This window comes from Heteronotia binoei, chromosome 2, assembly GCF_032191835.1.
Source record: "Heteronotia binoei isolate CCM8104 ecotype False Entrance Well chromosome 2, APGP_CSIRO_Hbin_v1, whole genome shotgun sequence".
NCBI lineage: Eukaryota > Metazoa > Chordata > Lepidosauria > Squamata > Gekkonidae > Heteronotia > Heteronotia binoei.
In genome coordinates, this window is record NC_083224.1 from 17,328,105 (window position 1) to 17,344,944 (window position 16,840).

The 16,840-nt window shown below is 47.8% G+C and overlaps 1 protein-coding gene across 1 annotated transcript; it reads left to right on the top strand.

Annotated features, from left to right (window-relative positions):
* The first annotated feature begins 7,692 nt into the window (after positions 1-7,692).
* On the top strand, positions 7,693-16,840 carry LOC132567231 (zinc finger protein 436-like). The gene is made up of 7 exons (XM_060232920.1): positions 7,693-7,787; positions 9,171-9,643; positions 11,942-12,056; positions 13,712-13,782; positions 14,386-14,512; positions 14,839-14,946; positions 15,690-16,840. The coding sequence occupies exons 2-7, from the start codon at positions 9,179-9,181 to the stop codon at positions 16,838-16,840; spliced, it is 2,037 nt and encodes a 678-aa protein (XP_060088903.1). The 5' UTR covers positions 7,693-7,787; positions 9,171-9,178.

The window sequence follows — 16,840 nt, forward strand, 5'->3', positions numbered from 1 at the left end:
GCACAAGCCTGGAAAAACCCAAGTAGCCTGTCACTTGATTCCTGGTTTCTTAGGATTTGGGAACATATTGCAATGGACAAAATTCAGGCAGCTTTGGATCAAAATGATCCCCTCCAAGCTTACACCAATTATGTTGCAATATGGCTACCTATTTTGGAAAAACCAGATAGTGATCCGTTTTATATCAATTCTCTTACCAAAAGTTTGACGTACAAAGATCTCTTGTTGTAAGTCTCCTTTTGATGTATCCTTTCCTTTTGGATATTTCAAGTTCCACTATAATCAGTTCGTTATGAGCATACCATTTCCTTTTTCCCTTTGTTGTTGTTGTTATGTTATTATTTGGATCGTTACGTTTTACAAACTGACTTGGATCATATCTCAACGTTAGCTGTGGTACACCAATGATAAGTATGATATGTTTCGGTCATATACTGCTCTTTGCTAAAATTTTACTTAACTTATATTTGTATGATCCTTCTTACTTTAATAAAAATATTGAAACTTAAAAAAAAACAAAAAACATGCAGCCCAGTAGCTGTATCAGGCCCCTAAGCAACTGGTTGTCATCTGCTTCCTTCTCCCTCTCTCTTGCTTCCTTCTGCATCACAGCTTGCTTTGCCAGGCTTGCTCAGTCACACAGGAGCTACAGAGCAAAACCTCTGTATTCTCCATTGGCTGAGGCTCCTCCTTTGAAGAGGAAGGGGGGGAAGGCAGAGCTTGTTTTTCCAGGCTCTCTCAATCATACAGCAGAGCTACTGAGCCAAGCTTCTCTCCCTTCTATTGGCTGAGGCTCCCCCCCACCCATTGGGGAAGGAAGGAAAGAGCCAGAGCTTCCTTTGCTCAGTTCCCTGCATCCCACGAGAGACACAAAGAAAGCACCTTTAAGACCAACAAGTTCTAAGTTTAAAAAAAACATTTAATTGTGTTTGTGTCCTTTATGAAGTCTGTATTTCTGCTACCTAATCTTAAAATAGGTACATGCATGGCCTGGTCGACACGGCCCAGCTCAACATGGCATTTTTTGCCTCCATCTTCACTGTGGAAGATGAGAAGTGTTTGCCTGCTCCAGAACCACTTATATTGGAAGGGGAGTTGAAAGACCTGAGTCAGATTGAGGTGACAAGAGAGGAGGTCCTACAACTGATAGACAAATTAAAAACTAATAAGTCACCGGGTCCGGATGGCATACATCCAAGAGTTCTGAAAGAACTCAAAGTTGAACTTGTGGATCTTCTGACAAAAATATGTAATCTTTCATTGACATCTGCCTCTGTTCCTGAGGACTGGAAGATAGCAAATGTCACCCCCATCTTTAAAAAGGGTTCCAGAGGAGATCCGGGAAACTGCAGGCCAGTCAGTCTGACTTCAATACCGGGAAAGTTGGTAGAAACCATTATCAAGGACAGAATGAGTAGGCACGTTGATGAACACGAGTTATTGAGGAAGACTCAGCATGGGTTCTGCAAGGGAAGATCTTGCCTCACTAACCTGTTACATTTCTTTGAGGGGGTGAACAAACATGTGGACAAAGGAGACCCGATAGATATTGTTTACCTTGACTTCCAGAAAGCTTTTGATAAAGGCTCCTTAGGTCCTCTTGTGGATCAAAAACTGGCTAATTAATAGGAAGCAGAGAGTGAGTATAAATGGGCAGTCTTTGCAGTGGAGGACGGTAAGCAGTGGGGTGCCGCAGGGCTCGATACTGGGTCCCATGCTCTTTAACTTGTTCATAAATGATTTGGAGTTGAGAGTAAGCAGTGAAGTGGCCAAGTTTGCAGATAACACTAAATTGTTCTGGGTGGTGAGAACCAGAGAGGATTGTGAGGCACTCCAAAGGGATCTGTTGTGGCTGGGTGAGTGGGCGTCAACGTGGCAGATGAGGTTCAATGTGGCCAAGTTCAAAGTAATGCACATTGGGGTCAAGAATCCCAACTACAAATACAAGTTGATGGGGTGTGAACTGGCAGAGACTGACCAACAGAGAGATCTTGGGGTCGTGGTAGATAACTCACTGAAAATGTCAAGACAGTGTGCGTTTGCAATAAAAAAGGCCAACGCCATGCTGGGAATTATTAGGAAGGGAATTGAAAACAAATCAGCCAGTATCATAATGCCCCTGTATAAATCGATGGCGCTGTCTCATTTGGAATACTGTGTGCAATTCTGGTCACCACACCGCAAAAAGAATATTTCAGCATTGGAAAAAGTGCAGAAAAGGGCAACTAGAATGATTAAAGCTTTGGAACACTTTCCCTATGAAGAAAGGTTAAAATGCTTGGGGCTCTTTAGCTTGGAGAAACGTCGACTGCGGGATGACATGATACCGGAATACATAGGCTGTGTGAAAAAGTTCTATATATGTGAATATATATATTTATGGGCCACTGTGTGACACAAAGTGTTGGACTGGATGGGCCATTGGCCTGATCCAACATGGCTTCTCTTATGTTCTAAAATTATATAGCAGGATATAGCTTGCAGCAAACTGTACACAGGAATATAGACTCCAGTACCCAGTAATTCATCCAAGTAAATTTGTAAAGCCATTTGTACAGTGCAACCTCATTACTATGGTTGAAAATAGGGTGGCCAGACCGTCCCGGTCACCCGGGAAAGTCCCGGTTCTGGCTCCCGGGCTGGCTATACCGGGACCATTAGAGGTCCCAGTTTAGCCAGCCAGAGAGCCGGTGGGCTGCGCGCGCGGGCGGGGAAGGCGGCGAGTGAGGGAGGGAGCGTCCCTGCGCGTGCGCAGGGCGATTGTGGCGGGCTCTGCGCATGCGCGGGGACGCTCACTCGCCGCCTTCCCCGCCCGCGTGCAGGGCCAGGCAGCGGTGGCGGAGGCCGGGGAGGTGGCGGAGAGGCCGGCGCTGGTCGCTGGACCAGCGCTGGCCTCTCCGCCGCCAGGCCCCGCGCGCGGGCCTCCACCCGCCCTGGAAGCAGGTAAGCAAGGCAGGGAGGGAGGGGGCCGAAAGCGGGGGGGCGGCTGGCGGGAGGGGGCGGCCTTCCTTCCCTCCTCCCTTCCCTCCCTCCTCCCTTCCCTCCCTCCTTCCTTTCTTCCTTCCCTCCCTTCCTCCTCCCTTCCTTCCCTCCCTCCCTCCTCCCTCCTTCCTTTCTTCCTTCCCTCCTCCCTTCCTTCCCTCCCTCCTTCCTCCCTCCTTCCTTCCCTCCCTCCCCCCTTCCCTCCCTCCCTCCCCCCTCCCTTCCCTCCTTCCCTCCCTCCCTCCCTCCCCCCTCCCTTCCCTCCTTCCCTCCCTCCCTCCCTCCCTCCTTCCTTCCTTCCTTCCTTCCTTCCTTCCTTCCTTCCTTCCTTCCTTCCTTCCTTCCGTGGCTCTCAAATATCCAATGTTCATGTCTTGCGGCTCTCAAACATCTGACCTTTATTCTGTGTTGCTCTTTTGTTAAGCAACTCTGGCCACCCCTGGAGTAGACAATACTGATTCAGTGTAAGGGAGCTTTGTGTTTGTGTCTTCTGGTGCAATTTTGTTCTCAAATCCTGTATTTACTTCATCAGTATATGGGATAAGGCACTTTCTCAACTGTGCTGCATAATGCAGCCTATTTATTTTGTCCTGTTTGCTCTGTTGACTCTATCTGCGCCACCTTCATCACTTTCGGGGTGTGGATCCCCCAGTGGGGTGGTCTCCCGACTCCCTCCGCTGGCTGTTTCTGATAGCCCTGCGCCCCCTCTTTCATTTGATATGTGTCCCGTGCGGGTGCCACCCTCCCTCCGGGAGATGCCGCAAAATGAGCCCCCTTGAGGCTTATGGCGGCAGGGCTCGGGGGAAGCGAACTAGACTGCTGTTCTTTTGAGGGGTTATAGAGTGTCATTTGGGGGAAATGATGTCACAGGAAGTGATGTCACTTCCTGCTTTCGACAGGTGGCGTGGGGGGAAATGATGTCGCAGGAAGTGATGTCACTTCCTGTTTCCGGCAGGTGGCGCAGGGGAAATTATGTCACAGGAAGTGATGTCACTTCCTGTTTCTGGCGGTGGCATGACATCACCGGAAGTGACGTCATTTCCTGTTTCCGGCGGAGCGCGCGCGCGCACACATTCCTTCCCCCCCCCAAGGTGTCCCTGGCTGGCCTGCAGAAATTATGGCCACCCTAGTTGAAAAGCCCTATTGAATAATTAATAGTTTGGGGGAAGCCAGGGGATTGGCGCCTTCTTGACCTCTTCAGGCAAACCACCTTGGTCTAGTCGTTAAGGAGTGGTGGACTCTAATGATCCAGCCCTTACCAGCAGTTTGTTTCTGGCTCCAGTTTGCCTTGAGATGTTCCCACTAATATTTTAAATTGTTTATATTGTTTTAGATGAATCATGGGATCCCCATGTCTGTTAGCCGCCCTGAGCCCGCCTTGGCGGGGGAGGGCGGGATATAAAAATAAAGTTTTTTATTATTATTATTATTATAGACAGACTGATTCCCAGGAACTGGAAGTCACGCTCCTAACATCCATGACAGATAATTTAAATAGTCAATACCCGTGTTTTGGTTGTCTGGAGGACTAAACAAAAATATATTTGAATGCTTGATATGTCATATAGCACAGTGACGTTAGTCCTGATCCACAAACTACAACAAGGACGCTCCTTCTGATCCACCAGAGTAATCCTTAGGTGTCTCTTCATCAGTGTCAGTGATGTCACTCCGTTCTATTCTGTTTTCTTCCTTCCTTTTTGATATCTGTCCCTCTCCCTTTTCACACCTAGGGAATAAAAGTGTCTTTGCAGAGTCAGAGGCAGCAGCCCAAGAGAAAAGGGAAGGAGATAGAAGAAAAGGACCCCGAAGGGTTTGGAACTGGCAAGATATCCAAGGAAGGTCACCATCCCCTCCAAGCAGGGAGTGGTGCTGAATTTTGGGAAAGAGCCATGCCAGAGATCTTGGTTCAGGACCCTGTGACTGCAGATGAACGCAGCCGACGCTTCCGGCAGTTCTGTTACCAGGAGGCTGATGGGCCCCGAGAGGTTTGCAGCCGGCTCCACGGACTTTGTAAGGACTGGCTGGAGCCAGAGAGGCGCACCAAGAAGGAGGTGGTGGACCTGGTGATCCTGGAGCAGTTCCTGGCCATCCTGCCGCAGGAAGTGCAGGGCTGGGTGAGAGGATGCGGGCCAGAGAGCAGTTCCCAGGCAGTGGCCCTGGCCGAAGGTTTCCTCCTGAGTCAGGCAGAGGAGAAGAGGCAGGCGCAGCAGGTGAGGGGCTTTCAGTCACTCCACTCAAGCAATCTCTTATTCAAGCCAAGCTTGGAGAATGCATTTAAAATGAAAGTTGCTTTCTTTCCACCACTCCCTCCTTCCCACATATATCTCCTTCCTTCCATCCTGCGGCTCTCAAACATAACGTTCATGTCTTGTGGCTCTCAAACATCTGACACTTATTCTGTGTGGCTCTTACATTATGCAAGTTTGGCCACCCCTGGCACAGATCCTCAGGATTTTTGTGTAGTTCACCCCAGACTTGCCATCAATCACATCATCTTCCTACCAGCAGATGACAACACAAAAATCGTGGCTCCACTATTTCTTGCCTTGACATAATTGTGACGCAAGAATCCTCTTGAATCCTCAGGATTTTTGTCCTGTCATGCAAAATCCATTACCTCATTGCTTATACTTTCCATTCCCCCAGAATCATGGATCTGTCTCTGAATGTTGCTGCTGCAGTGAAAAACAGTATTTCCAAACAATGGGTTCTCATGGATCTTTGCATTTGATCCAGCCCCCATATGCACTCTCCAGTCACAGTTCAATAATCATTGACAGTGCCACAAAAATCATGGAGCCACTGCTTTATGGCACTGCCATGGCACAAAAATGTGGTTTTGAAGCACAAACTCTCATGCATCCTCACATTTTTTGCATTTGGTCACCCATATTCAGTGTCCGGTCACAGACTGTGGCCATAGCTACAGACTGCACCGCAATCATTCATGAGGATCCCTTTAAAATCATCTCGATCCAACTTTCACCAGCCTCCCTTTTCCTAACCTCCTGCACTGCCTCTTGCTTGCATATTTCTTTCCAGCTGCCTTGAGTGAAACAAAGGGAGGAACTGGCAACCCAACCCCTGGGTGGGAAATACCTGAAAATTTGGGGTGTGGAGAGTACAGATGGAGGGGTTCAGGAAGGAGTGGGACCTCCCACGTTGTCCAATGGAGTATATCCTGCCAAGTAGCCATTTTCTATTGGCTGAGGATCAGCTGGCATTCTGGGAGATCTGCAGGCCCCACAGGGAGATTGGCAACCCTACCTGAGGCCAGCCTTAAAGCACCACACCTCTTTCCCCTTTCCACACCCCAAAGCCGCCATGTTCTGTAGGGGAACTGATCTGTATAGCCTGGAGAGAAGCTGTAATTCTGGAGGATCCCCCGGCCCCACCTGGAGGGTAAGCAACCCATGAGTACCAGAGAACAAAGTAAACCGCCCTGAGCCACTTTGGTGGGAAGGGCGGGATATAAATCAAAATATAAATAAATAAATAAACACACCAAAATTACTGTGGAATATTAACAAGATACATTCACCATACAAAGTTTATAAAGGTAAAAGGTAGCCCACTGTGTTGCTTTCACGTTTTCACAGCAGACTTTTTACAGGGAGGTTTGCCATTGCCTTCCCCAGTCATCTACACTTTCCCCCCAGCAAGCTGGGTACTCATTTTACCGACCTCGGAAGGATGGAAGGCTGAGTCAACCTGGAGCCGGCTACCTGAAACAGCTTCCGCTGGGATCGAATTCAGGTCCTGAGCAGAGGGCTCCGACTGCAGTACTGCAGCTTTACCACTCTGCGCCACAGGGCTCTATACAATCTTCATACAAGGTTGAAAATATTTTTAAATCCATCAGATGTAACACCCAAGTAGAAAAGTACAAGACATAGCAGACTCTTGAGCAATTCATTCATTCCACCAAAGTCACAGTCCAGACTTCTTCCTCTTCCTGGATTATTCAGTGCTGGTGTGTGTGTGGGGGGGGAATTAAAGTGCCAGTGCTTGAAATTGACTCTGTCGTGCAAAGTTCCTTTAGAGTTCATAAACGCTTTTCGCCCTTCTTCAGAGACCTGATTTCACACTTTCCCTCTTCTAAAGCACAGAATTGCATCAAGCGGGAGGCTGGCACCCCTCCCTTCCCTCTGCCCCGGTTTCCCTGCTGCCAGCCGCTCTTCTCCTCCCTCTTTCCCCTCTCTCTGGGGCTGCAAAGGGGGAGCTCAGTTCAGGGGGCGCACACAACAAGTGCTGGTGGGGGAATCCACTTCCAGCCTCCTTTCTGGGCTCTGCTCTGTCGTTTCCCTCCAAAACAGCCCAGACAGACGGGCCCTCTCCCGCCTGCCTGCCTGGGAGCTCCGCAGTTTCCTCTCCCGGGGCGCAGAAAGCGGCTGATGCAGGCTCCTCTTTCCCCCAAAGAGCGCAACTGCAGCATCTCTCCCCCCGCAGTCTCCCTTCCCTGGACGGAGGAGGCAGGAGCTGGGAGCCACTTTCTCAGCCTCCCTTTGCTGAGAGACCCCCGAGCAGCCCCATCGAGCGGCATTCGAGGCGTCGCTGACCCAGCCGGGCTGAAGGGAGCCCAGTCCCGCTTGTTTCCTGGCCTCTGCAGCCGTGAAGGGGTTAAAGGAGGCGAGCTGTGGGCGGGAGAGGGGGAGTGGAGGGGGCGGGAGAGGGAGGCGGGGAAGGTCCCTCCAAGGAAGGCCTTCCAGTCTCCGAAGGGAGGACTTTGCATCCCGCCCCGTGTTTGCAGGAGGGGGAAGCCGCATTGAGATCCTTTCCAGGCGGGATGTTCTTCTATGCAGGTGGGAGTTGCCCTTTGTGAGCGCCCTGGGGGGGGGGGGGTGGTTCCAGGGCTTGCAAGACGGTCTGCGGAGGGGGCGGGGGGGTTCAGGCCAGGCCAGCCTCCTCCCTGCATCCCGCCCTGCTGGAGGGTGGAAAGAATTTAGCAGGGAAGGATTGTTCGTTGTTGCATATTTTTAAAGTTTCTTGTATCTTTTGCACTGTTCTATGGTGGGTATTTTATCTGTTCCGAGGCACCCATTGCGGGGAGAGGGAGCAGGAGATCGACTGGGTTGAAGAAAGAAACACCGTGGGGGGGACTCATTCCTGCTGGCTGGCTGCCCCAAATGCCACACGTTAGTGTTCCCCCCACCAGCAGTTCCAGGGACGTGGGGGGGGGGGGGAGATACAACAAAATTTAAGCCCGGTGGCACCTTTAGGACACACAAAGTTTTGTTCAAGGTATAAGCTTTTGTGTGCAAGCACGCTTCTTCAGACTAGTCCACGTTTTTGCATTTTGTAATATAGGAAATGCCAGTCTGTAACTCCAGTTTCTTCTTAAGACTGATGGAGTTCCACTCCATGCGGCTTAATGTGGTGCCTTCCACGAAGACAGATTGAATAAAACTGTTTTGCTCTTAAAGATGCTGCAAGACTCACCTAAATCTACATTAATTATCGTGCACTATTTAATGGAACTTAATGCAATCAATAGGATGGTACATTCAATAAACAATTATATAGAATGTGGGTTCCAGAACCAAACAGGAATCTGAAAAACAGTGTTGAAGGAAAGCAGTACTCCAAACATGACCCAATAAATGATGCAAAATTACACAGCCAGGTACAACCTACAGCAAACGAGACCTAGTAATATAGACTCCAATAGTTCATCCAAAAGACTTTCTGAAGCATTTTGTGCAGTGCTTCCCTATTGCTAGAGTTGAAAAGCCTCTTCAATAATTAAGTCTTGCTTAGTTTGCAGAAAACTGGGAGTGTGGCAGCCTTCATGACTGCCTCAGGTCCGCCATCTTGGTGTAGTAGTTAAGGAGAAGTGAACTCTAACGGTTAAGCCCTTACTGGTCACTTTGTCCTGAGCTCCAGTTTACCTCAGATGTACCCACTAGACAGGCTGATCCCCAGAAATAGATACTTAAGCTCATAAGATCGACAACAGATCTTTTAAAAAGTAAATACTGGTGGTATTCTTGCCTGAAGGACCAAAGAGGTATATCTTTAAAAGCTTGATATACCACAGTGACATTGATTCTCAACAACAAAATACAAGGACTCTCCTTCTGATGCACTGGGGTAATCCTTAGGTGATTCTTCACCAGGTTCAGTGATGTAACTCTGTTTTCTTTTCTTCCTGCCTTTTTGATATCTTTCCCTCTGCCTTTTCACAGCCAAGTGAATGAGAGTGTCTTTCCGGAGTCAGAGGCAACCCAAGAGAAAGGGGAAGGAGATGGAAGAGAAGGACCCCGAAGGGCTTGGAATTGGGAAAATATCAAGGAAAGGTCTCCATCCCCTCCAAGCAGGGAGTGGTGCTGAATTTTGGGGGAGAGAGATCATGGTTCAGGACCCTGTGACCACAGATGAACGCAGCCGATGCTTCCGGCAGTTCAGTTACCAGGAGGCCGATGGGCCCCGAGAGGTTTGCAGCCGGCTCCATGGACTTTGTAAGGACTGGCTGGAGCCAGAGAGGCGCACCAAGAAGGAGATGGTGGACCTGGTGATCCTGGAGCAGTTCCTGGCCATCCTGCCGCAGGAAGTGCAGGGCTGGGTGAGAGGATGCGGGCCAGAGAGCAGTTCCCAGGCAGTGGCCCTGGCCGAAGGTTTCCTCCTGAGTCAGGCAGAGGAGAAGAGGCAGGCACAGCAGGTGAGGGGCTTTCAGTCACTCCACTCAAGCAATGAGCTTCTCCTGCCTGCTATTACAGTGTGGGTCAAGCCACTTCCAATGTGGCAACCCTAGGAACGTCCTCTCTTTAACAGCCTTGCTCAGGTCTTGCAGACTGAGGGTCTTTGTGGCTTCCTTGACTGAGTCAGTCCATCATGTGTTTGGCCTTCCTCTTTTCCTGCTGCCTTGAGCTTTCCTTAGAATTTTTGCCTCTCTCAGTGACTCCTGTCTTTTCATAATGTCATCAAATACCTCATTTGAGTCATTTTAGCTTCCAGGGGGAGTTGAGTCTTGATTTGATCTAGAACCCATTTATTTGTCCTTTTGGTGGTCCACAGTATCTGTAGAAACTTTCTCCTCCAACACCACAAAGAATCCATTTCCTTCCTTGTCCAGCTCTCACAGCCACACAAAGTAATGGGGAATACTGTGGCACAAATTAACTTGCTCCAGTGACACATCCTTACGCTGAAGAGAATCTTTTCTAGCTCCTTCCTGGCTGCCTTTCCCAGTCTCAGTCGCCTGGTTTCTTCTTTGCAGTCTCCCTTTTGGTGGATGAAACCAAGGAACAAAAAATCTTGAACAATTTCAATTTCTTCATCATCAACCTTAAATTTCTGTAATCCTCCGCTAGTCATTATTTTTGCCTTTTGTTCTGCTGTAAGCTTATTTTATCATCTTTTGCTTTACCCTTCCTAAGTAAATATTTCAAGTCTTCACTACTTTCTGCCAATAATGTGGTTGTCAAGAGTGCCTCTGGCCATGAATTGGTGGGGGAAACAGTTATGCTTGTATGTCACCTGCAATAACCTTTGAGTCCTGCTTGACTGCTATTGCTATACTCTCACCTACTGACCTGTTTTATCTGCAGTATATCTGTATCCATTTCCTCCCTGAGAACTAGTCACAGAGGGCCTCCAAGGTCAGCTGCGTTATCTTGCTCACAGAGACTCTCGTGGTTTCGTTTCTGCTTGATTAGGGGGGCTTGGATTGCTTATGAGGGGATTCAATTGTAGATTTTAGCGCTTTAGCTTTGAAACCATGTAACGGATGGACCCAACGTAGAGCTGTATGGGCAGGGGCCGTGGGCTTCAGTTTCAACAAGACCTGCTTGCCTGTAACGTCTTTGCTTATTCAATAAACGCCTTTCTGAGTTGATTCGTGAAGAACGTGCAGGACCTGACAGTGGTGCCATCTCCATATCTCAGACTATTGATGTTCCTTCCGTCCTTTTTCACTCCACCTTCATCTACGTCTAATGCAGCTTTCCTTATGATGTGTTCTGCATGAGGATTGAAGAGACAGGGAGATAAAATATACCCCAGTCTGCCAACTGGAAGCCCCTCTGTTTTTCCATATTCTGTCCTACCAGTGGCCCCCTGCCCAGAGTTCAAGTTTTGCCTCAGAACGATTGGATGTTGTGGAAACCCATTTCTTTTAAAACCAACCATAGCCCTTCTTGATCTCCACAGTCAAAAACATTGATTGAAGCTATGAATCACGATCTGTTTTTATTCTGAAATTCTCTCCTGTGCTCCATTAACCCACATACATTTGCAGTATGATCTTAAGTGTCTCTTCTTTTTGTGAATTTATCAGGAATAGAACATCTGGCATTTCTTTTTCAATAGATGACAGCAGTCCTTGAACATATGAACATATGAAGGTGCCTTATACTGAATCAGACCCTTGGTCCATCAAAGTCAGTATTGTCTTCTCAGACTCCAGGGTCTCAAGCTGAGGTTTTTCACACCTATTTGTCTGGACCCTTTTTTGGAGATGCCAGGGGTTGAACCTGGAACCTTCTGCTTCCCAAGCAGATGCTCTAGCACTGAGCCACCGTCCCATCCCTACCGTCCTTGTTGTAAAATGTTGCGCACCAGCTTAGATTTGCATGAGGAATTCCTGTAATGGTCTAGTAGTGTCTACAGTCTTTGGTGTCTACATTTCTTGAATTGGAATGTAAAGTAAATGTTTCCAGTCTGTGGGCGATTATGTTGTTTTCCATCTTTGTTAGCATTTTCTTGCTAAGATTTTGACAGACTCCTTTTCTGTGGCTTGAAATAGCTCTACTGATATTCCACCTCCTGCTGGTGATTTGTTTCTCCCAGTTGTTCTCAGTGCAGGTTTAGTTTCTGAAACCAACCCTAGTTGTTGCCCTTCCGGTTAAATCAGCCCTGGTAGTAGAGTCAGGGATGAGGAGTCTGGGAGAGGGTCCGGATCCATCTCTTCAGCCTGTTCTGTTCCTTCTCTTGCCCCTCTCCCTTGCTGTTGTTCCAGATGTGGGGGGGACCCGTGAAGGTGGAAAGAAGCTTCCCTGAGGCGGAAGGAGCTCCATCAGAGGAAGGTCAGAGGGCGCAGACCCAGGAGCGTGCCCAAGATGCCCCATCAAGTGGTAAGGGGGCCTCCTGCCCAGAGGGGATCGGGGCATGTGATGGAGTTGCTGGGCAGAGGGTTCAGGAGAGGAGGAAAGGGAAATACTTCTGAAGACTGTGTAGAATGGATAGGATGTCGTGATGACTTCTACACTTTAAGGGGGAGCATACAGATTCATGGAGAGCTATTCGGTGCTTATTTTCATCAATAGAAATATGCATATCTCACCTTCCTTCCACTAGAAAGACTCAAGGTGGCTCAAAAACAGAAAAGGAAAACAAATCTGGGTTCAGCTAAATGCCAAGGTGAATAAATGGAACTTCCATGTTCCCCTGACCAGCATGGCCCAGACTCCCCAAGGTCATCAGATCTCAGGAGCTAAGAATGGTCAGCCCTGCTTAGTGTTAGGATTGGGAGACCACCAAAGAAATTCAGGGCTGCTGTGCAAAGGCAGGCAATGGCACACCACCTCTGAATGTCTCTTACCTGGAATAACTGGAGTCAGTATAAGTCATCTGTGACTTGATGGAGCTTTAGACACACAGACACCCCCCCCCCCTTGTTCTGGGGCAGCAAATGTAGAAAAACCCATTGCCAGAGGCAAGTAATTGGGGCTCTGTGTCCAGTTTTAATGCGTTTCAGGGTGGCAACACTCAGAGAACATTGGATTAGGGATGCCGGGCCATGGCCTGGTCCTCCTGTGAGGTTTGCGGGTGGAGCATGGGCTGGACATGATGCCATTTCTACGTGTACTATTAACACAGATCCAAATCCGACTCTATAGCGTGATTCCACTAAGTAGCTCAGAATAAGGAATAGATGATTAATGAATAATAGATTAATCAATAACAGAATTGACATAAATAATTTCCTTGACGTCCAGGAGGAAAAAGAAAAGAAACAAGAAATAGAATGAACATAAGCAGTGATGCGAATGGGAGCATCACTGATAGAAAGCCTAACCACTGTGAAAGATTTCTATTAAGAAACTGAAACAAAGAAATTAAAGCACCTGGGTCTTCGTTTGGAGAACTTGGGCTAAGAAAATATCTACGTGAGACTTTTATTTCCTTTATATATTTCCTAGTGTCGGATTCGTATTTGTGTTCATTGTACATATTGTAATACCGGCAATCTATATTGTTTGTCATTTTCATGCCTCATCCAGCCAAATACCTGAATGTTAAGTCAGACTTTCAGCAGATGCTCTAGAAAACACTTGCAGCGCCCTAGAGTTTTAGCTGATGTGCTGAAACCACATGGGTTTAGGACTGGATGTGTCATGTCACATAGTTTCTGGTCACCTGCTTTCTTCCTGCCAGTCTGGACTCCAGGAAGACGGCTCTGGAGGTGGGAGGATGTCATGCCTGGACTTTTGGTCTGATCTAGCAGGGATACTGGAGCTCCAGGGCTCACAGGGCACATTTCAAGCCTCACAAAAGTCTAAAATCATGTACTAGCAGCGGTCATAACTGCCTGAGGTTCATAGCTACCTGAGACGTGTCTATCACCTCTCCCACAATTAACTAAATTTGATTACAGAGTTTTCTAGAGTGTAAAGAAGACAAGGTTTCACAACCCTGGGAATCGGGATGCGTAAGGAAGATTCAGACACGCCAGCAAAATAGGAATTTTAGGCTGAAATTCTTCCTTCCCGTTTTGTCTCCCTTGCAGGCAGCGAAGAGACGTTATCGAGCCCTTTTCTTTGCAGAGAAGTGGAAACGCCTCCTCAGCCTCTGGTCCAGGTAGGGGGAGGGGGACAACGGGGAATAGTCAGGGCCCTCAGTTCTTTCTCAGGGAAGCTTTTGTTCCTGCTGCCTGAGGAAGAGAGGCTCTGAAGAGCCCAGCCTTAACGCACGCTGAGCTCTGCATCCTGCACCCTCACAAACTCCCCTGTCGAGATTGTCAAATCCCTGCTCTACCAAGGCCAGGGCTTTTTCGGTCCTGGCCCCGACCTGGTGGAATCAGCTCCCTATGGAGATCCGGGCCCTACCTGGCTTGCTGGCCTTTCGTAGGGAGCTGTTCCGCCAGGTCTTTGGACGAGGCAGCGGGCATCTATTTATCGACCGGTTGGCCTCCCCTCTACTGCTGCACTGCACTACTGTACTGTGATGGTGTATTGTGGTACTATTTTGTGCTCTACCACCTTGCTGTCATGTCACCTTGCTGAATTATCTTGCTGCACTTTGATGAATGTTGTAATTGGTTTTATCATGATTGTTTTGTGATTTTGTTTCTATTTGCTGTACTCTGCTCTGAGTCCCCAATGGGGGAATGGGTGGAATATAAACAAATAATTAATAATAATAATAATGATCCGTGATGAGAGAATCTGCTTCTTCTTTCAGTCTCCATTTTCCTTTGAGGACGTGGCCGTGAATTTCTCCATGGCGGAGTGGGGCCTGCTGGATCTGGACCAAAAAGCCCTCTACAGAGAAGTCATGCGGGAGAACTATGGGAGCGTGGCTTTTCTGGGTAAGGATCTTTCATGGGAACTAAAGGTGCAAACTGCTGCCATGGGCTTGATGCAGGAACTGCACTGCAAGTCTAATGGGAGCAGCGGGGGGAATCATTCTTTGCCATCTTCCCCCTTAAAATACATATGGGGAGAGGAGGGATGGGCAGAATATCAAAACAGCTCTACGGGAGGGCCTGGCAGGGATAAAGTGTGAACAGCAGCTCAGTTTGGTAGGAAAGAAGGTCTTCTAAAAGAAATGGAGACCCAGGTGTGAGGAGTGTCTGATTGGTCATTTGGCTTCTTGCATGGGTGCTGATTGAAACTCTTTCCTTATTCTATATAGAGGAGACTTCTGGGGAATTCCAGGGGTTCTCTTTGGGAATAGTCAAGAATGAAGGTGCTGAAGAAAACTCTGGAGATGGACCACAGAGGCAGGAGGAAAGCCACGCAGGTAAGAGGAGGGAAAAGCCCATTCCTTGCCAAAGAGGGGTCCTCCCTGAAACCCCAGTCCATGAAGAAAGGTCAGTCAGCAAAAGAAGGAACAGAGGCTTCTGTGCGAACCAGAGAATTCACTGCAGGAAAAAGGGGAAACGACAGTGAGGCATTTGCAAAGACCTTCAGTCAGAGAATGAATGTCATTGGGCAGATGTGAATTGACATAAGAGAGCAATTGTATAATAACTTGAAGTACAGAAATAGCTTCCCTCATAAAACAGCCCTTCCTTGTAATCAAAGAAGTCACACCGATGGGGGCCTCTAAAAATGGCTAAGAGTCCCAACCAAGCATCTCTGATGCAGGAAGCCTAATTTACTTTTAAAGCATATACTTTAGTTTTATGCTTCAGTGTAAAACAGGACGACGACACTGAAATATTTGGAGCGTGAGTGAAACTTCAGGAGCACATCAGACCTCTTTGTGTGGATTCTAACAGGAGATCTCTCTCTTTATTCCAGCAGTAGGTGATCAGAGGAATGAGGAGGATGAGGAACTGCGTCATGTATCACTAGAGGATGTCAAGAATGAAGATGTGAGAAGAAACATCAGGATACAAAGCAAGTCTCAGAGGCAGAAAGTCAGGCACTGGGTGAAGAAGAGGAATAAATCCATTCCTTGCCAAGGGGGGGATTTCCAAAAAGTAATTGACAGGTTGGAGAAAACTTACAAGTGCTTTGAGTGTGGAATGAACTTTTCAGATCAAACCCAATACAATATACATTTTTCAAAGCACAGAATAATGAAGGCATGTATATGCTTTCAGTGTGGAAAGTATGTCCGATACAAATCACAACTCCTTGTGCACCAAAGGATCCACAGAGCAGAAAAACATTTTGAACATGCAATGTACGGGAAGAAATTAAGTCAAATTCTTCAACAGCATCAGAGAATATACATGGGGGAGAAGCCTTTCGAATGCTCAGAGTGCGGTAAGAGATTCAGTCGGAGTGGCCATCTTCAAAGTCATTTAAGAACCCACACGGGGGAGAAGCCTTTTCAGTGCTCAGAGTGCGGGAAGAGATTTAGTCAGAGTGGCCATCTTCAAAGTCATCTAAGAACCCACACGGGGGAGAAGCCTTTTGAATGCTCAGAGTGTGGGAAGAGATTCAGTCACAGTGGCAGCCTTCAATTTCATCAAAGAACCCACACAAGAGAGAACCCTTTCGAATGCTCAGAGTGCGGGAAGAGTTTCAGTCAGAGTAGCAATCTTCAATATCATCTAAGAACCCACACAGGGGAGAAGCCATTTGAATGCTCAGAGTGTGGGAAGAAGTTCAGTTATACTAGCAAACTTCAAAGTCATCTAAGAACCCACACGGGGGAGAAGCCATTTGAATGCTCAGACTGTGGGAAGAGATTCAGTCAAAGTAGCAATCTTCAAAGTCATCTAAAAATCCACACCGGGGAGAAGCCTTTTGAATGCTCAGAGTGTGAGAAGAAATTCAGTGAAAGAAGCACTCTTCGAAACCATCAGAGAACCCACATAGGGGAGAAGCCTTTTGAATGCTCAAAGTGTGGGAAGAGATTCAGTTTTAGTAGTAATCTTCGATGTCATCTAAGAACCCACACAGGGGAGAAGCCTTTTGAATGCTCAGACTGTGGGAAGAGATTCAGCCGCAGTGACCATCATCAAAGTCATTGTAGAACCCACACTGGGGAGAAGCCTTTTGAATGCTTACAGTGTGGGAAGAGATTCAGTCATAGTAGCAATCTTCAAAGTCATCTAAGAACCCACACGGGGGAGAAGCCTTTTGAATGCTCAGACTGTGGGAAGAAATTCAGTCAGAGTAGCAATCTTCAAAGTCATCTAAGAACCCACAAGGGGAAGAAGCCTTTTAAAGGCTCATAG